The 27,255-nt window shown below is 48.7% G+C and overlaps 2 protein-coding genes across 3 annotated transcripts in view; one reads left to right on the forward strand and one right to left on the reverse strand.

Moving 5' to 3' along the window:
- ABCC10 (ATP binding cassette subfamily C member 10) lies at positions 1–25,587 on the reverse strand. The gene is made up of 22 exons (XM_069852448.1): positions 25,455–25,587; positions 17,039–17,235; positions 14,723–16,091; positions 13,241–13,468; positions 12,884–13,040; positions 12,053–12,192; positions 11,516–11,595; positions 11,212–11,383; positions 10,314–10,412; positions 9,886–10,075; positions 9,422–9,499; positions 8,834–9,025; positions 8,291–8,426; positions 7,694–7,889; positions 6,595–6,938; positions 6,260–6,429; positions 4,561–4,721; positions 3,890–4,143; positions 3,421–3,566; positions 2,856–2,953; positions 2,566–2,678; positions 1–505 (listed from the first exon to the last, which is right to left on the reverse strand). The coding sequence occupies exons 2-22, from the start codon at positions 17,197–17,199 to the stop codon at positions 370–372; spliced, it is 4,620 nt and encodes a 1,539-aa protein (XP_069708549.1). The 5' UTR covers positions 17,200–17,235; positions 25,455–25,587; the 3' UTR covers positions 1–369.
- The window catches only part of ZNF318 (zinc finger protein 318), a 28,562-nt gene continuing 26,728 nt past the window's right edge, over positions 25,422–27,255 (forward strand). For both annotated transcript variants that reach the window (XR_011337019.1, XM_069852446.1), the window contains exon 1: positions 25,422–25,784. Coding sequence is in view for 1 of the 2 variants with exons in the window: in XM_069852446.1 (XP_069708547.1) it covers positions 25,446–25,784 (339 nt within the window). In the remaining variant the exon portion in view is untranslated. The remainder of the gene's footprint in view (positions 25,785–27,255) is intronic.

Below are 27,255 nucleotides of genomic sequence, written 5' to 3' on the forward strand. Positions count from 1 at the left end.
TTTGCAAGGCTGTTTCTACTTTATTTTAAATTACACATGTGAGACCAAGTCTCAGGTAGTCACTATCAGTCACTGATTCAATGAGCAGAAAAGCCCTCTGTAATCTCAAAGGGGAGCTTTGGAGGGGAGCAGTATCTCACCAGCCAGGCTTGCATGGCCTTAAGCACCAGGTCCCATCTTCCCTACCGAAGGAGGGGCTGCAATGCCATGTTCCTGTCCATGAGGACAAACAATTGCTGCCTGCAGGCAAGAATTAGTCCTTCCCTCACCTCAGCAGCTCCTGGCCCTGCAGGTACAGCACTAATGGATGGAGAGGAAAGCCAGCAATGGAGTCAAGGAGGGCTGTCTGTGCTCAGCTCAGGAGGGAGGTCACTGCTGCCTGCTGTGCAGGAGGTGCTGGAACAAGGAGCCATCTTTCTGGCTTAGGCGGGTGGGTGTATCCAGCTCTGCCACCCTCCCAGCTTGCATCACCAGTACACGGTCTGAGTCCAAGATGGTGTTCAGCCTGTGGACAGGAAACACCAGGACAGATATTGGTGGATCGAGAAGAAACCCTGGATACTGCTTCCCTTGCTGTCAAGGGGTGGCCTAAGACATGCCCAACACCAGGATCTGAAAAGCTTCCCTCTGTGCACTTGGGGACACGCTGCAGTCCAGCTCTCCGGAGAGCCTTTGCACACTGCTGAAGTGCACCCTCTTCTTAGGAGCTTCCAGTTGCTGGGCATGGCAAGGCACCAGGAGCACAGAGGGAAGTTCTGTGGAGGGAGAGCTTAGGGCACACCTGATTCTGGGACTGCACAAGAAGTCTTCATGCTCACAGGTGAGTTACTTCTGTTTGCCCCTGCATTTGATAGGAATGGTTGGACTCAATGATCCGGTGGGTCTCTTCCAACCTGGTTATTCTATGATTTCCTCACTTGCCACCTCCTGAGGACAGGAGAAATGCACTTGTGTATCAGATGCCATTCCCCAGCAGTTTGGCATCTTTGCTTATGCTGCCACCACCAGACTACTAATCACATCACCCCCAGCACATGTATGTGCCCAGTTCTGTCCAGGCTGCTAGCATGCAGAAACCTCTGGCCATGAGGAGGGAAGACAGGGCAGCAAGAACGCCTTTGCACAGTTGTGACCTGTTCAGTGTAGAACTACAGCCCAACAAAGCTGCAAGTCACAGGGAAGACACTGGACCGGACTTAAGCAAGTAAAAAGTACTGAGTTCAGGACTCCAGTTACACATTCTTCCCAACAAAAGTGGCAGGTTGCAGCACTGGAAGTGACCTGGAGGGGCAAGGGACAAGCACGGATTCACTTCCCATCCTAGATTTCATCCATCCAATTAATGGTTCACCTGAACCTGAATGGCATGGAAGAACCATGGGTACAAAACTAAGCCCATCGCCACCTCTCCCTCCTTACTGCCCCCAATCCCATCTCCCTTCATTCCAGCGGAAGAGGGGGTGGAGCGATGTTCAACAGTCTTGCTGCCTTGCCTTCTGCCACTCCTTCTGCTGCTGGTTCTCCTCATCCATCAGAAGTGGTCTACCCCACCCAAACCAAACACACACCTCAGCCCATAGTGCCCTTACATTTCTACCTTATTTATGCATAATATCCCTAGCGTAGGAGCCACATTCCCTTCACATCCCTCCTGCCTTGTTCCTATCTGATGTATTTAACAAGACTCACTGGATTCACTCGCCAGGTGCAGCCCACCCTGCCTGCCATCCATCACTCCCACTTCTGTGCAGCAGGACACCAGCCCCTGCCACCTGCTCATTTGATTTTCATTTTTGTGGTAACCCTTGTGCTTTGAAAACACTCTACATACAACTGCACAACCCTCCTCCAGATTCTCCTTCCCTTGGCAAGAGTGGGAGCACTGCCTAACGTTAACCCATCCCTTCTCAGTATCCATGGTATTGAAGCTTTTCCCTCCTCTCTCCACCTGGAAGCATCTCCTACTCTTACATTAAATGTCTCAGCTGTAGGGCAAGCACTGCTGCCCTGTCCTGCCTGGGCAGTGTCTATCTTGCCAGAATCGGGAGCAGGCTGGGACCAAAACTCAGGGCTTTGGAAAACAGAAGCACCCAGCGTTCCGCCAGCCCTGGCCAGGAGCGAGCTGCAGCCACATTGCTGCCGGCTGTCCTGCAGTGCCCTCTACTGAGCCAGAAACACTGGCTCCTCCCGGGTCTCCACGCTATACGCTTCTGTAGAATAGTTCACCATTGCATCTTGCCTTAATTCAGAAGGACCACGAGGTCCAGTTCGCTCCCCTGTCCCCAGCAGGCAGCGCCCAGGAAAAGCCATGTGCCACACAAGGTGGCATTTTGCTCTTTGCTGTCCTCCATTTTCTTCTGGGTACAATGTTTTCACATCCTGCTCCTCCCAGCACCCAGGGGCTAATAAAGCAGAAAAGGCGAAAGGCAAGATCCAGCCTTTTGTGCTTGAAAAGCCTAAGTATGGAGATGTCCCTGCTCAGCTCGACCACGTGTGGAAGGCACAGCCACTACTCTCTGTAAGAGGTGGGATGAATTTAGGTGCAGAGCGCTGCATCCTCTGTACCTGTGAGCAATTGTCAAAACGGTTTTGTCAGCAAAGCGCTGGCGGATGGTGTGCTGCACCAGCTGGTCTGTCTTCTGATCCACATTGGCTGTGGCCTCATCGATGCACAGCACCTGCCAGGAACAGAGAGTGAAGGGAGCTCCCACCACCACCGGGGAGACCCCAATCCCTGCCAAGGGACAGCCTGGGAAGGTATCACGGGTTGTCTGTTCCCCACTGCACCCCAGCTCCAGCACGTGCCCATCGGCAGTTCACCCTACCCCTCTCTCCAATGGAGGCAGGGCACTCACCTTGGCTTGTGTCAGGAGGGCTCTTGCCAGACACACCAGCTGCCTCTGTCCCACAGACAGACTCTTTCCCCTCTCTCCCAGCTCGCTGTCCAATCCACCTGCAGGATTCAAGCTCAGCAGTCACCCCACAAAGCTCTGCACAGGACCCCAAATGTCTCCCTTAGTCTGACATTTTCCAAGTAGCGCTCAAAATCCCAGTTCTGCTCAGGCCTTGGGAACTGGAGGCTTTATGCTTGGATGCACACAATAACTGGCACAGAGATGTCACGCTTCACTAGAACTAGGGATTGGCTTCACCCTCAGGCTCTGCTTTAACATCTTGCTGGTCTCACCAGCAAGATCCCACCACCTAATCTATCACCTGCCAGTCTCATGCCACTAAATCTCAGGGAATGTCACCAGGATCTCACTAACCTGTTCCCACCCTGGTGCTATTGCAGCCTCAGCTAACCAATTCCCTACTGTGACCACCTGGCTCCTTTTCCTTAGCTCTCTGACTGAGCTGAGGCCTTCTCCCCTCTCCCCATACCAGGGCACACCAGCTTCTTGCTGGGTTCAGACTTACCCATCTGAGTAATGACATCCCGCAGGTGGCACTGCTCTAGCACCTCATGGAGCTCGGCATCTGTCCATTTTCCCTGGGGGTCCAGGTTCTCTCGGATTGAGCCACTGAACAAAAATGGGTCCTGGGGAATGATGGCCAGCCTAGATCTGCAAGCAAACAAGAACTGAGGATTCATGCTGTAGATACTGCAGGAAAGCAAAGGCCACTTTTCTTTCTCCTGGATTGGGTTTATCTTGACTTGCTGCATATCTTAGAGGCACAGAGATAAGGGTCACATATTCAGCCTGGTTCCCTTAGCACAGCTGTTTAGGAACAGAACAACTCATAAGAAGCTGCCACAATCAGACAAGAGATTGCCAGGACAGTAAATCTTCTGCTCCTCACTCTTCCCTTTGGCATCCAGCCACTGACAGCTCTCAGCCTCCGGCCCCACCCCTGGCTGCCCTCCTCTCTGCTCAGCCCTCCGTACCTCAGCTCCTCCAAGCCCACCAGCTTGCTGTCAACACCATCTAGGAGAATCCGGCCTGATTTCAGCTCCAGCATGCGGAAAAGGGCCAAGAAAAGGGTTGATTTTCCAGATCCTGTGCGACCCACAATTCCCACCTTCTCTCCAGGGTAAACAGTGAAGTTCACACCATTGAGTGCATTGGGCAGGCCTGCTCGGTAGGCCAGGACCACCTGCTGGAACTCCACAAGCCCCTGGCTTGGCCAGTCATCAGCAACCTAAGAGGATTAACAGTGTGAGACAGAGTATGACTGTGACCTGCTGTCATTTTCAGCCTCACCTCCCCACAGGCCAAGCCCTGTCCATCCCTTAGGACAGATGGCTACTTGGCTTCTGAGCTGACCCAATGCACAGCCCAGCCTAATCCTAGGCTTGTTTTTCTCTCATAGCTTGGACTTAGGACCTGTTCTGCTCTCCTATCCCTTCCTGTCATTCCACCAATTCCTGCCAAAGATAGGTAAGTACCAGTACATCCCCTGGAGGGGATGTACTGGTGAAGGATGAGTGATCAAGGTGGTTTCTGTGGGTGCAGGCCCTCCACCCATTCACTGGAACCCTGTGCCTTCCCCAGGAGGCAAGTGCTAGGCACAGAGCCAGAAGATGGGCCAGTCTCTGAAAAATATTTGAAGTTTTACCTGGACCAGTTTATCCTGGGACTCCATGGGGATGTCTGTGGTGTATTCCTCTGTCCGCTCCACACTCACCATCATGGTCTCCACCAAAGTGAAGCTGGAAATGAGGCCCGAGAGCAGGTTTGTGACAGACAGGGCATATGACAGCACGAGACCCACAAGTCCTGTGAGGACAAAAGTGTAAGCAAGAATATTACTGGCAGGGAAGAAGCGGGGCCCTTGGTGGCGTGACAAACAAACGGGAGAAGGCAGCACTCTCAAGTCTGGGATCCCACTCTAGGACGGAGACACACAGGAGGAGGGACAGGAGCTGAATCACTACGCTGTGGGTGACTTGCAGAGAGACAGGAAGCAGGAGCTCTGGATCCTGCCCCGGTGCATGGAGATGTGCAGCTCTGGACTAGGAGAGGAGGAACCCTGGGGCCACAGCCTCAGAGTGGGCATTTATTGTGGGTGGAAATATTTTACATGATTATGGTTTAGCTGCTATTTAGAATTTATTGATAATTTAAGGTAGAGCAAATAGCTGGATCTTTGGCAGTATTTAATCATAAACCAATTTAATATTTAACAAAGTGATTGTATGGAATCTAGTATAACCAAAACAGCAACTTATCCACAGATTTGAAAATGACAAGATTCACACAGTATCTACTACACATAATAATAAGAATACATACAAGCACAGAAATACAAAGATATACACGTACACAGAGATGTACTAGTATTTAAGCATTAAAGATATATGGATAACCACTCTCACAAAGGCACATGCATATGTTTAAGCACATAGATAGATAAAGAGACAGATAAAGAGACAAGTAAATAACTAGTCTGAAAATTTCCCTCTTGAGATTAATGAGAATACTCAGATACAATGCATCAGCATTCCTTGCCCAGTGATTAACAGATCTTGAGGGTTTTACTTCACCTTGGCCTTTTAATTTGTTGTGTTAGCAAATGATATCATGCAGTACATCTGAGAGGCATCCCAGCTCAGGGGGAGATTACTGGACCCAGCCTGCTGCGATCCAGAAGAGTTCAAAGGGCCTTTCATATGACTGCTTAGTTAGAGGATCTGAGATAATCGCTTTTCGTCAGATATTCTAATATTCATTTTGATGTTTTAATATTCATCTTGGCCACAACTTAGATGATGTATTTCTGGGAACTTCTATTAGTTACCTAAGTCCACCCTACCTGGGCCAAACTCCAGGCGTCAGGTACGTTCAGCTGTCATAGGGTGACTGATTGTCAATCTCACTCTCAGGTGGTAAAAGGCCTTCTCCAGACATACAGGATCCCCCAAGTGTGACAAGAGAGCATCTAAGCATGCTGGACCACTGCACTTTCATAACAGGCATCCTCTCTTATACCGTATGCCCCGTCAAGATGACAAACTGTCAGTCCATCCTTTGGTGATTAGGAGAATTTAGTTCCCAAACACAGCAATTTCAGTTATAATTAAGTTGTGCCTCAAACATCCCAGATCACTGCCTTTGAACAATGGGAATTCTTTCCCCTAGCAAGCCTGGGTAATTCTGATCAGTATGTGCCTGATACGTGTGCCTAGACTGTGGGGGAAAAGAAAGAAAAGCTGTTGCTCAGAAGCCATGCTAAATAGCCTAAAAATTGCCTGCGTGACCTTGCAGAGAGGGAGAAATTGCACCACCACAACACAGAACAATCTCTGGCAGCCTACCTGGATTTGCCAGTTGCTTCTGGTGCTGGACGATGGCAATTCCTGCAATAGCAGTAACAACAGCAACTCCAATCATCTGGAGGCGAATGTCCAGCCACTGCATTGCTGTGTTGCTGGCAAAAAGGCAGCGCTGATTCTGCTCCAAGCGCAGCTGATTCTCCAACTCAAACCTGACAAGCACATAACAGAGGTCTGCACTGGGCTACGCACCACTCAACATCCACTCCTGCTGCACCAGACCAGGGGCATTCCTGCCACGCTCTCAGCAGCCACACCTCAGGATAGCCCTGGTGTATAAAGCCCTGGCTCTCTGGCAGATTTTTCCTTTCACTCACCTTTGTGTTGCCCGCATGGCTCTGATGCTGCTCAGTCCTGAGAGAGTCTCTGAGAAGTGAGTGTAAATAGGAGACAGGGTGATGCTGTAAAGGCGCTTGAGCTCCCGGGACGTGCGCCGGTAATAGTGCTGGATGGAGAAGTAGAGTGCGCCCAGAGGGAGCAAGACCAGACCAACCCAAGGGAGGCCATAGGTGATTATCACCAGCATGCCCAGGAGCCCATACATGTTGGCCAGTAAGATGTTGAGGACAAATGGCAGGCTGTCATCCACACAGTACAAGTCTGAGGAGAAGCGGTTAAGAATCCGGCCTGTTGGTGTGGTGTCAAAGAAGGTGATTGTGGCCTGGCAACAAGGCAATCAGAAAGTTAGACTTGGTCAGTTGCAGCGAGATCTAGACACAGAACAGTGCCCAGTAGAGCAACATCAGGGGGAGAAGATAAAGCCACAAAGGGGCAGCCACCACAGCCCCATTCTTTTACTCAGCTGGAGGAGAAATCTCCGACTCCAAAGCCAGCATCTACTTGCATCCAAACAACTCATGCTGTTTGCATGATAAAAGTAAGAACCCCTTCTGTGGCGAATGGCAGACAGCTATCAGCAGGTAGCCATCGCTCAGATCCCATACTGGCCCACAAGTAGTCAGTAAAAAAACTCTGATCCTAGTCTCTAATCCCAACTCTGACCTGGGGATTCAAGGAAGCCCAAATCCTAAAGAAAGTTAACTAGTACATACAAGCAACAAGCCCTAAATCTTGCTTAATGACTCCTTCCAACCTCATCTGAATTTGAGATCATGATCCTGCAAAAGCTACTGATTCTATTGGCCCAGTCAAATCCAATGAGTGAAAAGAAGCACATGCCAGCCATAAAACACCACTCCATGGAATAGAACAAGCATTACAGGATGTGTTTTGAACCCTAGCTCAACTGCCCCTTGTGCTGGCTGTGGTGCAGTTTTTTGGATATAGTCCTAAGGAAAGCTCATCAGGTAATACCCTAAACCCACCTCCCAAGCCCTTACTCCCAAATACGAGAAGAATGTCAGGGAAAACTGACTTGTGGGAGCCCCAGCCTGCCCTGAACTTTCTGACTATTACCTTTAGAACCCTCTGGAGCAGTCGGTTGTGAATGACAGTGGCAGCACGGATAGCACCGTAAGCAAAGAGGAAGGCTCGAAGAATGGTGAAGAGGGAGTTGGCCCCTGCAATGCCTCCGTAAACTATCAGGTAGAAGTTCACATCCAGTGAACCATTGGAAGGGACTGGGGAGCTGTCCAGAGCTTGAACAGTGGAGCTGGAACACAGAAGGAGGAAGATTACGAATCTGCCAAGGTCTCCATGACAGCAAACACACAGACAGGGCATGAGAACCCAAGAGCATACTTCAGGAGAAATTAGGATACTTTAACCTGATACTCTTGTGAAAGACCCCCACTTTGGTACGCTGGGACAAACACTCCAATTCCTGTGCAGCTAGGGGTCCTCCATCAGCCCTAGGCAGAAGCCCTTTTGGCACATCATCAGGTCAGAGTGTTTGATTCTCTTTCTTTGTCAAAGCAGCCACACAGATCTCCTGCAGCAGGGTGTCAGTTTATCCCTGCTCTCAACAAGGATCTTCACAGGAAATGCACATAAGGGCAAAGTTGGAGTGTATTTCCAGCTTCCTTTGGCATCTCCTGACCAGTGTTCACTTACACAAGCCCAACAGTGGAGAAGAGAAGCAGCTGTGGGGAAGGCAGGGAAGCTGAGGAGACCATCACAGAGGTATTTGCTGTCTGGGATATGCTGGAGATCCAGTGCGACAGCCACCAATCTGAGATATTTCTGGATGCTACAGAAAAAGACAGACTGCGTAAAGAGGGATTCAACCTTTGAGTTAGCAAATATGAAGCAGAAGAAATGGAGAGAAAGCTTCTGGACAGCTTTTTCTATTGTCTCATTGCCCAGTCTAGTCTTCCCCTGCCTTCTCCGCTGTTAGTAGTAGAGCGGAAGCAAAGGAACAACCTGGAACTGCGGCAGAGGCAGGGCACTGCTAGAGGAGCAGACATGCAACTGCAGCAGTGAGACAACAGATTCTGTTCCCACATGCCCCCTCCCAACTGTGCTACATTAGTTTGAGGAAGAGGAAATGGGTCTTCTTGCTGCAGGGAGAGCACTTAAATTCCTAGCCTCTTTTTTCCTCTGGACTTCACGCAACCTAGGAACAAGAGGAGAGGAATGTCTAGAGATGTGTCTCACCTTGCATCAGGAGCAGTGAGAAGAGGATGGATAATGCCAAGCAGCTGCCCACTGCCTGCCAATATGCCTTGTACACATGAAAAGCCACTGCCCCTTCTTTCTTCTCTTCCTCCTTGTGGATGAGGTGATTGGTTTGGGTTGATTCTTCTGCCTCTGTCTCTATGGCCTCTTCTTGGCCCTGTTCATCAGGGGCTGTGGGAACAGAGGCAAAAGCAAAGGTCAGTGCAATGTAAAGTTCCTCCTGCAGCAGCTCCTTGCTGTGAACAGAGCAAGTCTATCCTGCGAAGGAGACTTTTCTTTCCCTTCTCTCTCTCCTTTCAAGATAGGTACACCAGTCCTGGCAAACCTTCATCCAAAGCTGGACCTCAAGTGGAAAAGCAGATTCAAACACTGCTCCAGATCAATCCCCAATGGTATGTGGGCCTCCTCTGCCTCTGTGCACACACCACCCACAGCTTAGCACTGCCACAGCAGAGTGAGGTGATGGAAGCTCTGCTCTAAGGCCAGCAGCCACCAGCTATGGGTTCTGTCTGGGTGCTCAGCTGAGCTGTGCTGTCCCAGGCATTCTCACGCTCGCCAGGTATAGACCTTCATCCTTCTGCCTCTTGTCCCCATCCTTGAACTTGTTGAAGGCTTCCACAAGTGGCAGGATATCAGCTGGTGTGCCTGCAAAGAGACATGCACATGCTTCAGAGTCCATGATGAACAGATGATGCCAGCTACTCCCTGCCTCTTGCTATGAAATGACCCAAGTTTGTTCTCTCGTAACATTCCTTATTTTCTCTCCCAGCACCTGCACCTTTGAAGGCCTACTCCATACAGCCTGCTATGGCTTTCAGCTCTATCAGCTCCCCATCTCCAGGGATGTCCTGTTTTATCTGTGCATCTGCACATTCCCTTCCACCCCATGTTTTCCCACACGCAGTATCCTCAGGCTCCTAGAACTGCTTCTCCCACCAGTTAATGCTACCCTGTTATGTCCACCTTTGCTCAAGCCATTCCACAGCTGGTGCAGAGGCTCAAATGAATGTCTGAGAAGACGAACAGTGTACCTGTCTTAACTATCCTGCCGTTGTCTATCAACAACAAGGCATCAGCCTTCTCCAAAAACTCCGTCCTGTGAGTGCAAAGGATCCTGGTCTTGTGTTTGAGAACTCCAAGAACACATTTCTGCATAAGATGGTTGGCTACATCTGCATCAACAGCAGCCAGGGGATCATCAAGGAGGTAAAGATCTTTCTCCTGAGCAGGAAACAAAAGACAAGGATATAGCTCCTGACCCTGCCAGAGCAGGCAATGCTGTACAGAAAAGTGCAAGCGTCTCTGTGTGGCACATGCCAGCATATTTAGGCCAGCATGATGCAGTTTAAGACATGCTGCTAGAGCACACTGTGTAGCTGGCACCTATAGCTTCCAGATTCTTTGCATCTGGCTTGGCACTGGGCACAAACTGCCACAGCATGACTGCTTTGCTATTTACCTGGTAAACGGCTCTGGCTAGGGCTATTCGAGCCTTCTGTCCCCCACTGAGGGTCACACCATTTTCACCCACCTCTGTCTGGTCACCTGCTGGTAAAATCTGAAACATTCGAGAAAATCCATTTAGAAGCAACAGGAAACTACTGGGGTGCCTCTGACAGTAATTCCTTGGGTGACACCTTACCAAAAAAGAAACAAGAACAAGAGCTACGCCTGCACCAAAATCATGCTAGGGCCCATCCAAACAGTTTAGCAGTAAAACCAACAGAGTTTCAGTAGCTGGAAAGAGTTTCCTCTTGATTTGGTAGCATAGGCATAACCTACTACTTCTCAAAATATACCTTGCCTTTGGGGAGTATTCATAGCTCTGCCAAAGCAAACAGGAGTTCATAGTGCTTGGCACCTCAGAAAATTGGACACCAGGTTATAAACTAGGAGGGCAAGGCCAGCTTCCTACCATATATAACATCCAGGTTTACAGGATAATAGAGCCATAAGCCTCAAACCTAGAATATATTTATTAGTGACAGGAGGACCACAGACTCAACTGTTCCAGATCCCAGGCAAATTCCTTCTGACCCGAAAAAAGCATCAGCTGCTGATAGGTTCTGCCTGAAAAACTCATCAGTCATCAGCTCTACAAGCACATCTCCTTTGCCCAGGATCATGATCTTTTGGCTCAGCAGCAGAGGAAACCTCATCTGAAGCACTACCAGAGTGATTTCACACCGTGGGGTCAAGTATAGTCTGTGACTAGTAATCAGAGTAATGCTGTGTGACTGGGAAATTGGAAATGCAGTTCACAGACTGAAAGAATGAGAAATGTTCCCAGGGAAGCTCAGGCAGGATGCAAAACCTGGCTAAGAACACCCAGGCAGGTTTACAGTTTAGGCACTCACATTCAGGTCCTCAGAGAGGGCACAGGCCTCCACCACCTCCTCATACAGCCTAGCATCATACTCCCGTCCAAAGAGGATGTTCTCACGGACAGTGGTAAACTGTATCCAAGGCTCCTGTGTGGTCAGACCAAATCCTTGCTCCAGGTCACAAACATACAATCGTCCACCCTGTCTGCAAGCACACCAGAAATGGGTGGAAAGGGCAACAAAGGAGAACTGTTGGAAGATCAAGATGCTCTAGAAATAGGGATAGCACTGGATTGTTCCTGCCTGCTATCCAGAAAGGAGACTTTAGGCTACTTACTTAATGAGCTCTCCAGTGATGGCTGCAAGCAGAGAGCTTTTGCCAGAGCCAACCTTTCCAACAACCCCCAGGAGCATACCCTGCAAAGGGAAATGAAAAGGAGCAAATTGATACACCAATATAGGGTGGCTCATCCAGATTTCTTGAGCTGCACATAGCCTGCAAGAAAGCTGACTGCTGTCTTAAACTAGAACTATCTCAGAGGACCAGTAGCAGAGTTGGGTATGGTTGTTGGGTAAACCAGACTCTTCATACCGCGGGACACAAGCCTGCAAGGAGTGTTAACACTGGTACCCAGCTATGTTCCCTGCCCAGTCCTCTCCTACAACAGTGGTGGAAAGCAGAGAGAGACAGTTCATCTCTTGTCTGTAAGCCACATCTACTCCAGCACTCTTCAGCTTTGAGAGACGTGGTATGTGCCCTGTGCCTCTTGATCAAGAGAACTCCTCACAAGACCAGGAAAACACGCCAACCCTGCTCCATTATTTGGCTTCTGTAGTGCCATTCCTCTCTGTTACCTCCTGTACCCTTGCCCACCTTTCTCACTGACAGGTTCTCAATATGCAGCTGCAGAGTGCCTGTGGATAAGGGCTGCTTGGTGCTTTGTTCTTCAACTGGCACCCATGAGAAGGCTGCACAACGCATCTCCATGGCAGCAGCAGTATCTGAAGGGCTATCTGCAAGAGAGAAGTAGCACAGCATTGCATTGTTATGAGAAGGCCAGAAAATGAGGCACCTGCCATCACAGATATTATCAGCTTCGTTCCCAAAAGGATGGGACCACAGACAGGGCACTGCCACAATGCCCTTGAACCAACCACAGAATGAGACGCTTGCCTACTGACTTGCCCTTAAACTTATACCTCCCACCTCTGTCCTCCAGCTCCCACCAGACACACAAGGCGATTTACTGGCTGTCAGGGAGACACTGTAAAGATAACCTCTTTTTATCATTGTTGAAGGTAAAAGAATGGCAGGGAGCTGGCAAAAGGTAAGGAGGGAGACAAAGGGAGCTGAGATGGCTCGGGAGAGGGGCACCCACTCAAGCCTTTCTGCCAGGCAAAGCCAAGGCTCTTGATGGCTTCACTAACAGAGGAGGGAGCAGCTTCTTCTAAAGGGACACTAACAGCAGGGCTCTGTGGGGAGAAGCAACGACCTGCAGGTGGTAAAGAGGAACATTATAGCCTTGTCCCCTGTTTTCCACAGAAATGAAGTGCCTTCACTCTGCCTCTGACAACCAAATGTCTTGAGTCGTGGGGAGACAGCCAGCTGCCCTCCAGTACTGCCCCTGGGCCTCGCACCTCAGTTATCTGCTCCAAATGCCCCCTGCCCAGGGTCCCAAGCCCACCAGCACCCTTTCACCATTACCTAGAGCGTAATAAGTTTCCAGGTCCTGGTCCATGAGTTCAAGGAAACGCTGGATTCGATCCAGGGAAACCTTGGCTTCCAAGGTCCCATTCAACACCCATGGGAAGCTGTTGAGGGGGAGAACGAGCATCCCGACAAGGGCCAATGCTGTGAACACCTGCATGGGTAAGGAAGCAGCCATGAGTTGGAGGCAGTACTTCCCCTGCATCCAAACACCTTCACCAGTAAGGGCCTGAAATGCTGCAGGGAGACACAGGCTGGATTCATTTCCCAGAGCAGATGCCTCAGGACTACAGCCCCGCTGTAGTTTGTCCTCTGCATGAGACAAGGCTGAAGCTCACCCTGCTACCTACTCACCTTCGCAGCAGTGAGCTGGTGACCCAACAGGACATAGGTGATGAAGATGGTAATGGAGATAATGATAGGAAGTGCTGCCCACAGATACACGCACAGAGCATCCAAGTAATTGACAGCTCGTAACTTTTGCAGCTCTTTAGCTCGGAAGGCATTTATCCTGGTGCTGAAGTGCTTCTCCCAGGTGTAAAACTTGATCACACGAATGCCACACAGGAATTCTGTCATTAGCTGCAGGCAAAGAGGAAAAGCACATGGAACAACCAGTATCAGCCTAATGCACCAAATGCCAGCTAGGCATCTGGGCTCAGGCCAGGTTTGCAGTTGCCTCCTACTAGAGGCCAGGCTAGAGATACCAGGAACCATTTATTGCTAATTGCAATAAATTGCTATTGGGGCAGCTACAGGGGAACTTTGCTCCCACTCATTCCACCAGCTTCCTCAACCATTCGTGCTGTGGAAAAGCAACCATTTGCTCAGGAAAAGGCAAAACACTACACTGTTTCCCAACTGAAGGATGTGCAATATGGGTGAAGGGACATGTGGAATTACTAACTCCAGCATGGATGCCACTTAACTACATTAGCTTGACAGTGCCTTGAGAAAGTACCGCTTGACTCTCAGCCCTGGTCCTGCCACGACACAGGTAGGCTATCTGGAGCCTGCCTGGCTCACACTCAGCAGCTCGGGTGTCCCTGCAGCATGCTGCCCTCTCACTCCTCTCAAGTCAGCCTGTGCAGAGCAAGCCAAGATGTGTCTGTGCCTGAGATCAAAGAACACTAAAATGTGAGAGTTCACTCAGCAGACCAGACTTGCAGTAGTTGGAGAAGTTCCAGCATACCCCCATAGAACTAGATGCACCTTCTATCATCAAGAGAATTGTTGCTCCCAACAGGTCTGCCATGGAGCTGACTTATGTTTCATGCTTCCAAAGCATGATGGAAATAGCGAGTGAAAATGCTGTGCCCTCATATTAGTGATAAAAGGCTAGAAGATGGGAATCCAACGTTTGACGTAGCAAGGAGACAGCACCACAAATATGCAGAAAGCAGTGGAAAAGATGACTGAGGGTGTCACAGTGGATATAAAATAACTATGCCTGTAACTGTTGCTTCTGACAAACTGCAAGCTGCCCCACCATTGATAACATTACTCAAGTGATAGGATAGAAGCCTCTCCAGAGGTAACAATCAGAACACCTACCTTACCTACTACGTATAGAATAGAAACCTGCGAGGGAACCTGACTTACTCCAGGGCAACAGACCTTCACTATCTTGTGGGTAGCAAAACTGCATCACCCTGAAACACTTTTGAACCAAGTATGCATGCATGTGCGCCACCCCCCTCGCAGCCATTTCCCCAACAGTTGTGATACAATTCATCTGCTTGGGATCATGGCAAGCAGCCAAAAAGCCAATGTTCTAAGGAAAAACAGGGAGAAAATACAGCAACAAACTTAAGAGAGCCAATAGCTGCCCCTTACCTTGACCCGTGAGTCCTTGTGTTTCAGCATCTCTTTGTTGTTCATCATGATGCGGTTGGCTAAGACCTTGTTGATGGGCACAAGCAGTAATGCCAGGGCCAAGCCCCCAAGGAAGGCAACCCCCACTTGCTGGTAGAGAAGGTAGAGTGTAATGGAAAACTGGAAAGGCAGGCTCCACACCTCATGGAAGCTGAGGCAGAAGTTGACCAACCTACCGGTGTCTGTGCTCATGAAGTTGACAATTTCCCCTGTGGTGAAGCGGGCAAGGCTGGTGCTGCTGACACGCAGAGCCTTGCGATAGATGGCAGAGATGACAGCAGCCCGCACCATCAGCGACACCTTGTTTACCTCATAGTTGAACTGGTTCCGCAAAAGAGCACCCAGGAAGGAGCCAGCAAAGAGCCCGATGGCATAGAGCACGCCATGGCTCAGGGGCTCCTGCCGTGACTCCATGAAGTTCACCAACATGTTCAGAAGCAGAGGACCTGAGAAATCCAGCAGGCTGCCAGCCAGCCTGAGAAGTCCAAGGGAGTAGAAACGAAGCCCAAAGGCCACATGAAGGACTGAAAAGAGTCGCACGGCCTCCTGGGCATGATGTGAGCTGTCTGGGGCATTGCTACTCCCATCACCTCCAGCAATGATTGGGCTAGTAAGAGACACGGTCTCCTCCTCCACTTGGTGCAGAACTGCTTTCTTCTGCCAGCAAGCATAGAACCGATCACAGACCCTGGCAGCCTGGAGCTTGCGAGGAAGAACATAGACATCCTGTGGCTGGTTCAGCTTCCACTGATAGCCACGTTTCATAAGAGGGTTCATCCAAACATAAAAGAAGCGTGAGAGCAAGCTCTCACCATCTTCTGCCACTCCCTGCTGCTCAGGTACTGGGATCCCTGGCTCTGAGATGTGGGGGTCTTCTTGCCAGGAGCGATTGACGGAGAGGAAGTCTTGCCTGCCAGTGGTGGGTAAGAGGTAGCCAATCATATACATGAGCAGAGAGGCCAGCTGAAGGCAGAGAATGGCAAATCTGGAGGAGGCAGCAGGGTGTGCAGGGGACCAGGCTGTCCCGCTTTGGTAGTACCACACTAGTGTGAAGATGAAGGAAGGTAGCGGTAAGAGAGTGAGGAGAGCCAGGATGACAGGGGCCCTGGTAGAACCGTGAAAGGATCTGAAAAGAATGAGAAGAGCGAGGCCATGTGTGAGCCATGTCAGGGTGGCAATGCCATTTGCCAGCACTTCCAGGTACACAGGGCCGAGCTCCTGCTGAGAAATGGTGGCTGGGATGGTATCAGCAAGGAACAGGCCGGCAAGTACGAAGGAGGCAGTGATTCTGAATCCCCAGCCTGTCCTGCAAGGTGCTCCAGAGCCAGACCTAGAGGAGGAAACAGCAGAGAAAAGAATTACAGTTGAAATTAGATGAATTCTCTGTTGGTACTCTCCCTTCTTCTGCCTCTACTCCCTCCTTTATGTGTTTACCCTTACTTAACCTCCTGGATTAATTTCCCTAGATATGTAACTACTTCAGACTGTAGGCACTCCTAAACTACATCAGGTCAACGTAGCCCAGCATCTGATCAACACCAGAGATTCAGACGCTACCAAAGTATAGCATCTCCCTACAAAAATTATTTTGCAAATCATGGTCAAATCAGACTCCAGTCCCTGAGGATTTAAAAAAGAAAAAACAGGCATATTCAACCTCTTTAACACGAATTCTGGAGGATCAAATCCTGTGTCACATCTCCGACCCTTGGTTCTCTTGTTTTTGTGGTATTTTGTCTAGAAACATTATTTTTATCTTTGGTTTCAGTGATGTTATGAACATCAAGTCCATAAATTATTGCCCAACAAAGTATTTAATATCACTCAATTCATTATCATTTGCGGCCTTTCAATATCAGTGAACACTGCCATGTTTATGCATTTCAGAAGAGGGTAAACAGAAAAACAATTTTGCGTTTCTCTGAACTCCTTATTACCTTACATACATCTTCCATGCCATCTTGCATTTACATCCTCTCCCAGAAGACCCCCAGTCTTCCCAATCCCCATTCACTGAAATTCTTCTGAATTACTTTCTGTGATTTTATGCTCACTACCCTCTCTATTCTTTCTGGATTCCTTTCTGCAATGGAGGGACCAGAGCTGTACACAGTACTCTGAATTAGGACAGATGCTGACAAACAGAAAAACATTATAATATTGCATTCTTCTCTAATTACATATTCAGCACACTATAGAGAGATCTAATTTCCAGCCTTCCCACCCCACGTCCAGTCCTACATAATAATCAAGAGCTAGACAAGTTAGTTGACATACCTTGGAGTGCCAAGGAAGCAGGCACTGACCACTGCAAGGATCACATGAGGAATCACATTTAATGCCAGCTGATTAAAGCAATGGCCAATGCTGCCATGAACCCACACAGGGAATGGATCTTCTGGGCTGGTCCCACACAAACCAGCCAGGATGTTCTCCATCCTTTGCTGGGAATTCAATGTGAGAGACAAGAGCTCCTAGGGTAGAAAAGAAAAAGTAGCATGAGGTACAAAATGAAGAAAGTACAGCCCCAGTCCAAGGGGGATTGTGATAAGAAATGAACATAAGGCTAGAGGCAACTTCCTGGGTCACACAGTCCAGGCCCTGCTCTTGCGCACTTGCTATCTCATCATCTACTTTACAGTAGTCAGGCTCTAGCTTCAAATAAGTTGTTCGCCCCCTTAAATCACCCCAGGACCTCAACATTTTGGCAATTTGAAGCTTTCTGCTTATTTCCAGGCTGATTCTTTTTTCCCCATGGCCAGATTATCCTTTGAAACCAATACCAGGAAGCATTTGCTTTTCTTTTGACAATAAGCATAGAACAATTGGGGTTGGAAGGAACCTTAGAACCCATCTAGTTCAAATCCCCCTGGCACGGGCAGGGACACCTCCCACCAGATCAGGGTGCTCCATGCCTCATCCAACCTGGCCTTGAACACCTCCAGGGACGGGGCAGCCATGACTTCTCTGGGCAACCTGTTCCAGTGCCTCACCACCCGCACAGTAAACAATTTCTTCCCTCTTCAGGCCAGCTTCCACAAAGGCTCTCCTTAAGGCAGCGTGGAACCTTAAACTTCCTCTGGATCGCACAGGAGGATGCTGGGGCCCACCCAGGAAAGCGGGAGGCACCTAAGAGCTACACGGGAGCAGGGAACCAGCACGACTCCGTCTCTGCGTGCAGCAGCACGCTGGGCAAGGCCCCGGCTCCACAGGGATGCCTGTTCTCACCCCCTAGTCCCGCCTCCAGCCCGGAGCCGGCCGAGAGTCGGAAGCTGGGCGCGCTGGGACGGAGCGCCGCGGCGCGGGAGCTGGAATACCGGCACCCGTCACGGCGGCCTCCCGGGCGCCGGGAAGCCCTGGCTAAAGCGCAGCCCAGCACCGGCATCGCCTGCCGAACGCCGCGCGGGACACCCACCCCCGGCAGCCCCGTCCCCGCGCTCCCGCCCCCTGCCCGACCACGCCCCTTTCCACTGGCCACGCCCCCCGGCAAACAGGCCTTCCAATGGCCACGCCCAAACGCATTTCAGACCACGCCCCCTCTTCACTGGCCACGCCCCCCCCTGCCCCTGGCCACGCCAGGCCGGGCGATCTAGGGCCAGGGTGGTCGTGGATTTGTGTCTTCTCTTCCCAAGTAGCTCCAGCCCGGCTCTTCTCTGGACTCACTCCAGAGCCTCAACATCCTTCTTGTGGTGAGGGGCCCAGAACTGAACACAGGATTCGAGGAGCGGTCTCACCAGTGCCGAGTACAGAGGGAGAATAACCTCCCTGGACCTGCTGGTCACACTGTTTCTGATCCAAGCCAAGATGCCATTGGCCTTCTTGGCCACCCGGGCACACTGCTGGCTCATGTTCAGTCGCTGTCAACCAACATCCCCAGGTCCCTCTCCTCCAGGCAGCTTTCTAGCCAGACTTCTCCCAGTCTGTAGCACTGCACAGGGTTGTTGTGCCCCAAGTGCAGGGCCCAGCATTTGGCCTTGTTAAACCTCATGCCATTGGACTCTGCCCAGCGGTCCAGCCTGTTCAGATCCCTTTGCGGAGCCTCCCTACCCTCCAGCAGATCCACGCTTCCACACAGCTTAGTGTCACCCACAAACTTGCTAAGGGTGCACTCAATGCCTTCATCCAGGTCATTAATAAAGACATTGAACAGGGCTGGACCCAGCACTGAGCCCTGGGGAGCCCCACTTGTCACTGGCCTCCAGCTGGATTTCACACCATTTACCACCACTCTCTGGGCCCGGCCATCCAACCAGTTTTCCACCCAGGAGAGTGTGCGCCTGTCCAGGCCAGAGGCTGACAGTTTCTCAAGCAGAATGCTTTCTCCCTCATATTCCTCTAGCTCCTTCCTGATGGTCTGATTTACCCTCCCCTCCTTCTATCACATTTGGCCCACAGTGGCTGGCACAGCATGAGCATTTTTACACCCCCACCCACCAGGCACGGGAATATTCATGGACTGCTGTGCTTCCAGAATCCGGCACCAGCAGGTATTGCCCAGGCAGCACTGTTACAGGTACAGCATTCACTGCTCTAGCAGATGCTGTAACTACAGGAGCGCTTTGCCTACAACACAGCAGTGTACCCAGAGCTCTCCTAGCGCAGTAACACTAAAAACACGTACAACTCCACATTACCGTTAACCTAAAGACAACCAACCACAAGCTAAACAAATCCACTCAGTTTTATCTGGATTGTGCACAGTGATTATGTCTGTCCAGAGCATAAACACACACATAAAATCATTTGGATTGGAAGGGACCTTAAAGGTCATTTAGTTCCCACCCCTCTGCCATTTGGAAATATCTTGTTTGCAACAGTAAGCTTTGCTCATTTATTTCCCGATAGGTGAATGTCACTGTTCAAGAAACAAACATTATACATGCTCTCCCACTCCTAATATTCCCTTACCCTTTTGGCCAGTGCTGGAAGTGAACAAAGAAAGCTACTGGCCTATGATTTAGAGAGCAGCCTCAAATACAACACTCTGCCTTTACTGAAAGAGCAAACTGCACTGGGGAAGGTGAGTAAATACTCGACTTGCCAGCTGAGAGAAAACAGACCTGAGAGGACATACAGCCTCATCCCCTCCAGACTGTTACACAGAACAGGAGCGTGCAGGCAGCATTACCACACTGCCTGGCATTTTTACCTGCTATGGGTGGATTTATAGCAGGTGCTCCAGATACTTCAGTACGCTCTCTCACCAGGGAAAATTAGAGTGCCCTTGTAAATAATTCATCACAGACAGCAAACTTTACTTTCAAGACACATCAGAGATAAAATAAAGCATTCTCTGAGCTTCAAAGTGTTATCAGTGGGGTGCTGAGGAAGTAAAATATCAGTAACATTCCTGTCTGGGAAAAGAGAGCAATGCGGCTTATGGAGTGTGAAACAGCAGAGATAATAGTAAGCTTGGAGACCACAGTACCCCTAATAACAGTTTCCTGACAAGGAGCAGGAAGAATGCAGTTTTCCTAAATGTGTATATATACATACCGTTCCTTGTTTAATGGTTGCCTCCGAGGATTCTGATTTCTCACAGCCCTGAAAGCAATCTTTGCCTGTGTGTCATAGCTACAAGGCTGTCTATTCATAACCAAGCTAGCTACTGGTCATGTACACTGTGTGTATCGGGCCAGACTGCTCTTTTTCCCTACAGGTCATCCGAAGGCTTCTAGAATACTATTTCCTCTATAGGCCTTTATAATAGAAGTTTTACATCTTCTCCACTCAAGGAAGCAATGTTGTGAAAGTAATGAATTCTCAAGACAGCAAACAGGGGATGTGTGAGGCTAAAGCATGAGCTGCACAAATAAAACTTATTTATTTCCAAACGAAACAAAGAGACCACCACTTCCCCTGACTTAAGACACCAGAGGAGTTCTCGGGTACCAGGACAAAGGCCATTCTCTCTTCCCTGAGCTGATCACTCTCAGAGCTTTTCCATTTCAGCCACATTGCATTCTAGCATTCTCCTTTTTTTACGTGCTGTGCTCTGCTTGTTCATCTCTCTTAACCTCTTTATCTTCAAAACCACAAACTTCTCCACTTCAGCTGCAAGAGGGACAGTTCTCGGATGCCATGGATCCCTTTTTGTTCCGAACAGTATTATCTACACTTATATGGGAAAAGAAACAGAGTATTAAAAAACCCAGTTGACCCTAACTGATCTGAAATCACTGGCACCTGTTCCACATAAATACATGCAAACAGGAGCAAGGCATGAATCTAAATAGACTTTCTACCTCTTCATGCTTCTTTTGGGCTAGTTCCCCTCCTCCTGAATATTGTTGGCTGTGACATTCATTGCTAAGTATCTGATGGATTTAATATGTGCACCATGTGGAGTACAGGCTTGTGGGTATAATTTTTACAAAGTACCTCATGCACTAGAAATAATCAGACACCTGATATTTATTAAAAAAAAAAAAATCAGAGCATTCAAAATGGGATAAAACCCAACATCAGGTTTAATTTAATCTACTCCACAGGCCAGATTTTATTCATTTTCTATTACCCAGTTTTTCAGCGCTCTCGACTCATAAACCCACAAAGAGGAAGAGCTATCTGGGAAAGGGAGACTGCCCACCCCTCCCTTCTCTGACAAGTTTATAACAGATTACTTAATACCCCTGCCAGCACTCTGAGTCAGGGAAGGAGTGTAAGCTGCATGCAATCCCATGGCACTTCTCAGCTAAAAGTAACTGTTGAGCTGAAACAGGAGCCAGCCTAGACAAGCCTTTAATTCAGAAATATTAAGCTTGTAATTATAGATGGACAATTGCTTTCGGAGATTTTACATTTGGATGCTTTTTCTGCAGTCCCAGCCAGGGCTCTGTTATCAGCTGAACCACCCTCAAATTCCATGACATCATGGCCAAGGATGGCTTGATTATTTGGCTCAGTACAAAATTTTTCATGAGCAGTCTGCTCTGCCTGGACCTGAAGACATAACATACATATTTTGCCCTGTTTTCTAGGGGAAGAAATAATGCAAAGTTCAGAAGACAGAGGAATATCTTACACTGCACCTTGTGGTGAGAACTCATTTTGTCATAAAAATATAGAAACTGTCTTTGTTCTTAGTAGCAACTTAGCCTTTTAACGTTAGAGGGAGTACTGCATGGTCATCTCACACCTCTGTATCTAGTTTTGACTTGGTCCTAAGAGGGTAAGCAATTACAATTAAGGTCTTACAGGTTTTTTTCTGTTACTGTACTGCTTTTTAACCTAATGGTCCAACCTGATTTAACTTCAATTCTCATTTATGTTTACTTGTTTATACTAAGGACTGCTAGCTTTTATCATTATGTTCTTTTCTTTCTCACTGTCATTTACTCCCTTGACTGGCTTATTTGAGGCCTAACAAGAATTCAAAGATATCTTACTACCCCAACATTGCCCTCATCATCCAATTAACTAAAATCGCTCCAAGCAGCAGCTAACTAAGTTTGAAGATGAGCTTTGGAATTCCAAAGGGGAGTTTGGGAGCTGAACTTGTAGCAGAGCAGACTGACTGGCACCTCTTCTATCCAGTAAGAGTCTGGAGCACCACACACAGAGTATCACAAAAACCTCTGCAAAGCAGATAAGGACTTTGTCCAATTCTTTCAATCCCTGAAACAACCTGCAGCACTTCCTCTTGCAAAGAGGTGAAAATTCTCAATTTGCTCTGCACCGTCAGGCCCAGATTTTAGTGCTGATTTTAGGAATAATTAACTGAATCCAACTAGAGGTGCTCAATTCCTTTAAAAACTTAACTCAGCAAAGCATGTGATTGAAAGAAGACACCACAGCTAGTATAGAGTGAGTTTATAAGTTGTAATTGTAAAGCCATGCTCACTAAGATGACAGGGCGCTACAAAATGCTAATGAGCATAGACAGTCAATATTTTTCCTCCACAAATGGAATTTTTCTCTTCTGAGCACCACAAGCGCCATTTGCTTTTTTCTTCCCCGGAGTGTATACTTACTGGTGTGCAGACACAAGTTCTAATGAAATTTCTGATTAGCTATTGGTATCTGGATTCCTTCACTTTCCAAATACCACTGAAATCTATGCCAGAAACCACCGAGACATCTGTAGACCTTCAGATACGAGACAAGAAGAAGTTAGAAAATATTTTCCTGTTCTGGCATTTTGCAAAGCTTTTAGATATTATATGCATAACTTTATATAAAGTGACAGAAAAATAAAATAATTGTCTGTGTTTCTTGGATTTGTGGATTTATACTAAACCGTTTTGACACCAAACTGAGGTTTTAAACCATTCTTTAAAACTGATGTAAAGAAAGCAACAGCCTGGAAGACCAAACAAGTCCATCTTCTCCCTCTTGCTATGCTGTTTTTGCTTATTTCAATCGGTGAAACTGAGCACTTGACACAGATGCCCAACACTAGTGCATGAAGAAACATTTGGGATAGTACTATATTCCTATATAGTGATAAACTACTTTGATGTTATCTACAAAGCAAAACTGGGGGGGAAATTCCTGCAAAACTGCTGCCTCTGCTGCTTAGGGTAGTTACTTAAAACAAGTTAAGTATCCATTGCCTTCACAGTCACCATGTTTTGTTCCCACTAGAAGCAGATCTGCAGTCTGTGGAGCATCCTCAAAGATGAGATTCTTATGCCCAGATAGTTGTATTTGAATTAAGGTCACTGATTAACATTATCACACCAATGAGAGAAGGGGGAGGACTGGACAATGGTAATGGAAAACAAGATACTCTATATATAACTTGTGCTTATTTTGATGATGGGCACAACCAAGCGTATTTCCTGAGTCTATGCAGTGGTGCACTCACTCAGAAAATGTAAAGGTGGGGTAATCAGTTTTAATACACAATTGTACCGAACCACTCCCAGCAGAAATAACTTATTACACTATCAGACAGACCCCCACCTGTCAAGCCTGCTGCTGTTTAAGTTGCTGTTGCTATAAGTAAGTAGCATGTTTCAAATGCTGCACTACGTTCTAGCACCTACATTCCCCCCAAAACTCAGGAAAATTTCATGCAAGTCTGCAAAAAATGACTGGGTCTCCAAATGCAAGCTCTCACATGTCACCTAGCTAATGATAAAATACAATTCTAACGCATGAAACCTCTCCCAATTTCTAGACAAGATACAAAAGGAGCTTGGGAAACAGTTTAATTAGAACCTTCATTTCTCTGCATTAATTTTTTTTTCTACTGATAGTCCCTTTCAGTTAATTGAAAACACTTTTCCCCCTCCTCACTGGAGGCAGCCCCCCATCATGAAACAGCAGAAACGTTTCATTATGAGAATCAAAACTGCTGTACTTACTTGCTAAGCAAAGTCAGCAGTGGGGTGCTCAGGTGAGAAAGAGAAGGCAAGATGCGATTCCTCCATACCATGTCATCCCAGCAAGGAAATCTGTTCAGAAATTTGCTGAACTGGAGGCTCAGTCTCTTCCCATGGAGCAGCCAGGGATTGCTCTTTTACATGTTTCTACTTAAGGAGAACGCCCATACTAACAAGCTTCACAACACAGTGTGTGAGGGGGAAAAAAACCCCAAAGCCCTTTTGCTTTTGTCCTGGAGGGTACTACTGAAAATGCCGGCAAATAAACTCTAACACTCATTTTCAAGCTTTAGAAAGCAAGCATCCTTTAATCAAGCCGGGGCAACACAAGGGCACAATCTCCATCATATGTAAGGAGACAAGAGATGGTTACAGAACACATTTCCCACTTACATGCACACATGTAAGTTTTCCCATAAGTCTTATGCATACCCTGTTACTTTCCAAAGACTAATTTTATTGTTATCATTAACTTCACAGCAATCAAACCTCTTGCTAATTTAGAGCCAGCTCTGTTTGACCATGTATTTGCGATGGGGAAAGGCTGGAGAGGCAGTTACAGAAGAAGACACATCTGTTCAGCACAAGACTTTATCTTTTCCTGAAGAACAAAGAGCATAAGAGAGCCTGCAAAAAACCCATTTGGAATAAACAAAACAAAAGCAACAAAAATCATGCTATAAAAAAACCTTCATGCTATCAGAGAGACATTCTGTCCGACTTCCAAAAGACACTTAAGATGAAAACTTTAGCTTAAATCAAAACCATTCCATTTTTACTAAGAGGAACCGATTTTTGCGTCGCTTTTGCCGCGAGCACCTCGAGCTCCGGCAAGGGGGAGGCCCCCGGGCTCGGGCTCAGCCTCCGCGGCCACCAAGGCTCGGCTCCCACCTCGCCGACCGGGCGGAGCTGCCGTCGGCCTTCACCCGAGCGTGGCCCCCTCGGGGCCGCCGGAGAGCAGCACCAGAAGGAGAAAAAGGAGGAGGAGGAAGGGCAGGACGCGTCCATCCCCGCCTCTGGCGGCAGCGCCGCCCTCCTCGCTGCAGCCACGTGACCACCGCGCGCCGGCCGCCATTTTGTGCGGGCGGCCCCCCACTTCCCCGAGCAGCGCTTCCGGCGCGCGCTCGCCACGCCCCCTCCCCTCCCGCGAACAGCGGGGGAGGGCGGGCGCGCGCCCGCGCGCGTGTGTGTGTGTGTGTGTGTGTGGTGCCCGGTTCGGGAGCGCGCGCGCGCGCGCGCACGCGCGGGCGCGGGGAGGGAGGGCGCGGGGGGGGGCGGGCCGGGCCGGGTCAGAGGGATCCGGGGCGCCCGCGAGGACCCCCCCCGGTGCCGCCGCCACTGTCGTCGTCATCGTCATGATGTACCGCTCCAGCAGCGGCCGCGTCGGGCCATCGTCGTCGTCGTCCTCCTCCTCCTCGCACCGGCTGAAAGACGGCGGCTCCTCCTCGGGGTCCCGCGCCCCCCGCTCCAGCACCGCGGCGCCGGGACGCGGCCGGGCTCCCCCTCCGCCTCCGCCTCTCTCCTCCTCCTCCTCCTCCTCCTCTTCCTCCGCCGCCGCCGCCGCCTCGCCGCCCCGCCGCCACCGCGGCGCCGCCCGCCGCTCCCCGTCGCCGCCCCGCGCCCGCAGGCCGCCCGAGCCGGGACCCGCCGCGCCCCGCGCCCGCCGCGGCCCCGAGCACGGCGACGGCAGCAGGGTGAGTCCCAAAGCCCCGCGCCGCCGCCGCTCCCCCGGGCAGAGCCGGGCCGCGATTCCTGCTCCTTGGGCCAGAAGAGGGGTATCTCCTCAGATAAGAAGTAAAAGAGTCTTCTGATCTGAAAATCTTCTTCTCTCCTCTCTCTATTTCTTCTTTTCCTAGAGAAGGAGCGATATTCCTGCTTTTTCTCTTAGAGAAGGAGAGATATTCCTCTTCTTCTCCTAGAGAAGCAAAGCTGTTCCTGCTTCTTTTCCTAGAGAAGAAGTATTCCTCCTTCTTAGGGAAGAAGACATAAAATAATTGATTCCTGTTCCCTCTAAGGGACCTGTTCCTTGGAGAAGAGTTGTCACTTCTTCTCTTCTTAAGAGATACTTCTTCCTAGAGAAGAAGAAATAGAAGAATCTTCTCTTAAGAATCTTCTATCTACTCTTCTTCGTAGAGAAGAAGAAATAAAATAATTGATTCCTGTTCCCTCTAAGGGACCTGTTCCTTGGAGAAGAGTTGTCACTTGTCTTCTTAAAAAGGTGTATTTCTCCTCTTCTTAAGAAGGTACATTTCTTCTTCCCTTCTTAAGAAGAAATACTTCTTCATCGAGAAGAAGAAATAGAAGAATCTTCTTCTCTAAGAATCTTCTATTTTCTCTTCTCAGAGAAGAAGAAATAAAATAATTGATTCCTGTTCCCTCTAAAAGGCCTGTTCCTTAGAGAAGAAAAAGGAGAATCTTCTCTAAGAATCTTCTTCTATCTTTTCTTCTTCTTCTTAGAGAAAAAGAAATAAAACAATTGATTCCTGTTCCCTCTATGAGAGAAGGAGAGATATTAGATAGTGGACAGGTATGGTTGGAGTTGATGATCTTAAAGGTGTTTTCCCACTGAATGATTCTGTGATTCTTCTCTTAAAGAAAAGAATCTGCTTTAGGCATCTTCTTCTATATTCTTGTTAGAGAAGAAGTAAACTAATCTATTTCCACATTAAGTAATGTTTTCCTCTCTGATTTCCGTTACATTTTTATTTTCCTCTTATCAGCCTAAGCCATTTTAGATAGGCTTAAAGATCATGGTATCTTTTGCAAAGGCTGTAATTAGTCGCTTTCCTCCGTTTGCCACTGGTTTGTGTTATTGTGTAAATATTGGTTTAATTTATGGGAAGATAACTTTTTTTAATATGATGCCGAACAAGTGGTTTGGGTTTTTCCTGCTGTCATGGTGTACAAAGGAGGCTGTGTTACAGATATATGTCTCTGAGGTATTCTTTGATAGGTGCTGCGTTGTAGTTGGAGCTGTGTACAGTGTTCCAATTTTCTCGCTCGGTCTTGGCAAAACCTGATCTGGGTGTGTGAAACTCTGGTTTGGCATCTGAAGTGTTACCACCTTGGATGCAGATGCCATCATTCGTATTAAACCTAAGTGTATAGATTGTTTTTTTCCATGGAAGTTTTTGTCTATGAAAAGGTGTTTGGGCAACACTACTT

The sequence above is a fragment of the Phaenicophaeus curvirostris genome, chromosome 2 (genome assembly GCF_032191515.1).
Source record: "Phaenicophaeus curvirostris isolate KB17595 chromosome 2, BPBGC_Pcur_1.0, whole genome shotgun sequence".
NCBI lineage: Eukaryota > Metazoa > Chordata > Aves > Cuculiformes > Cuculidae > Phaenicophaeus > Phaenicophaeus curvirostris.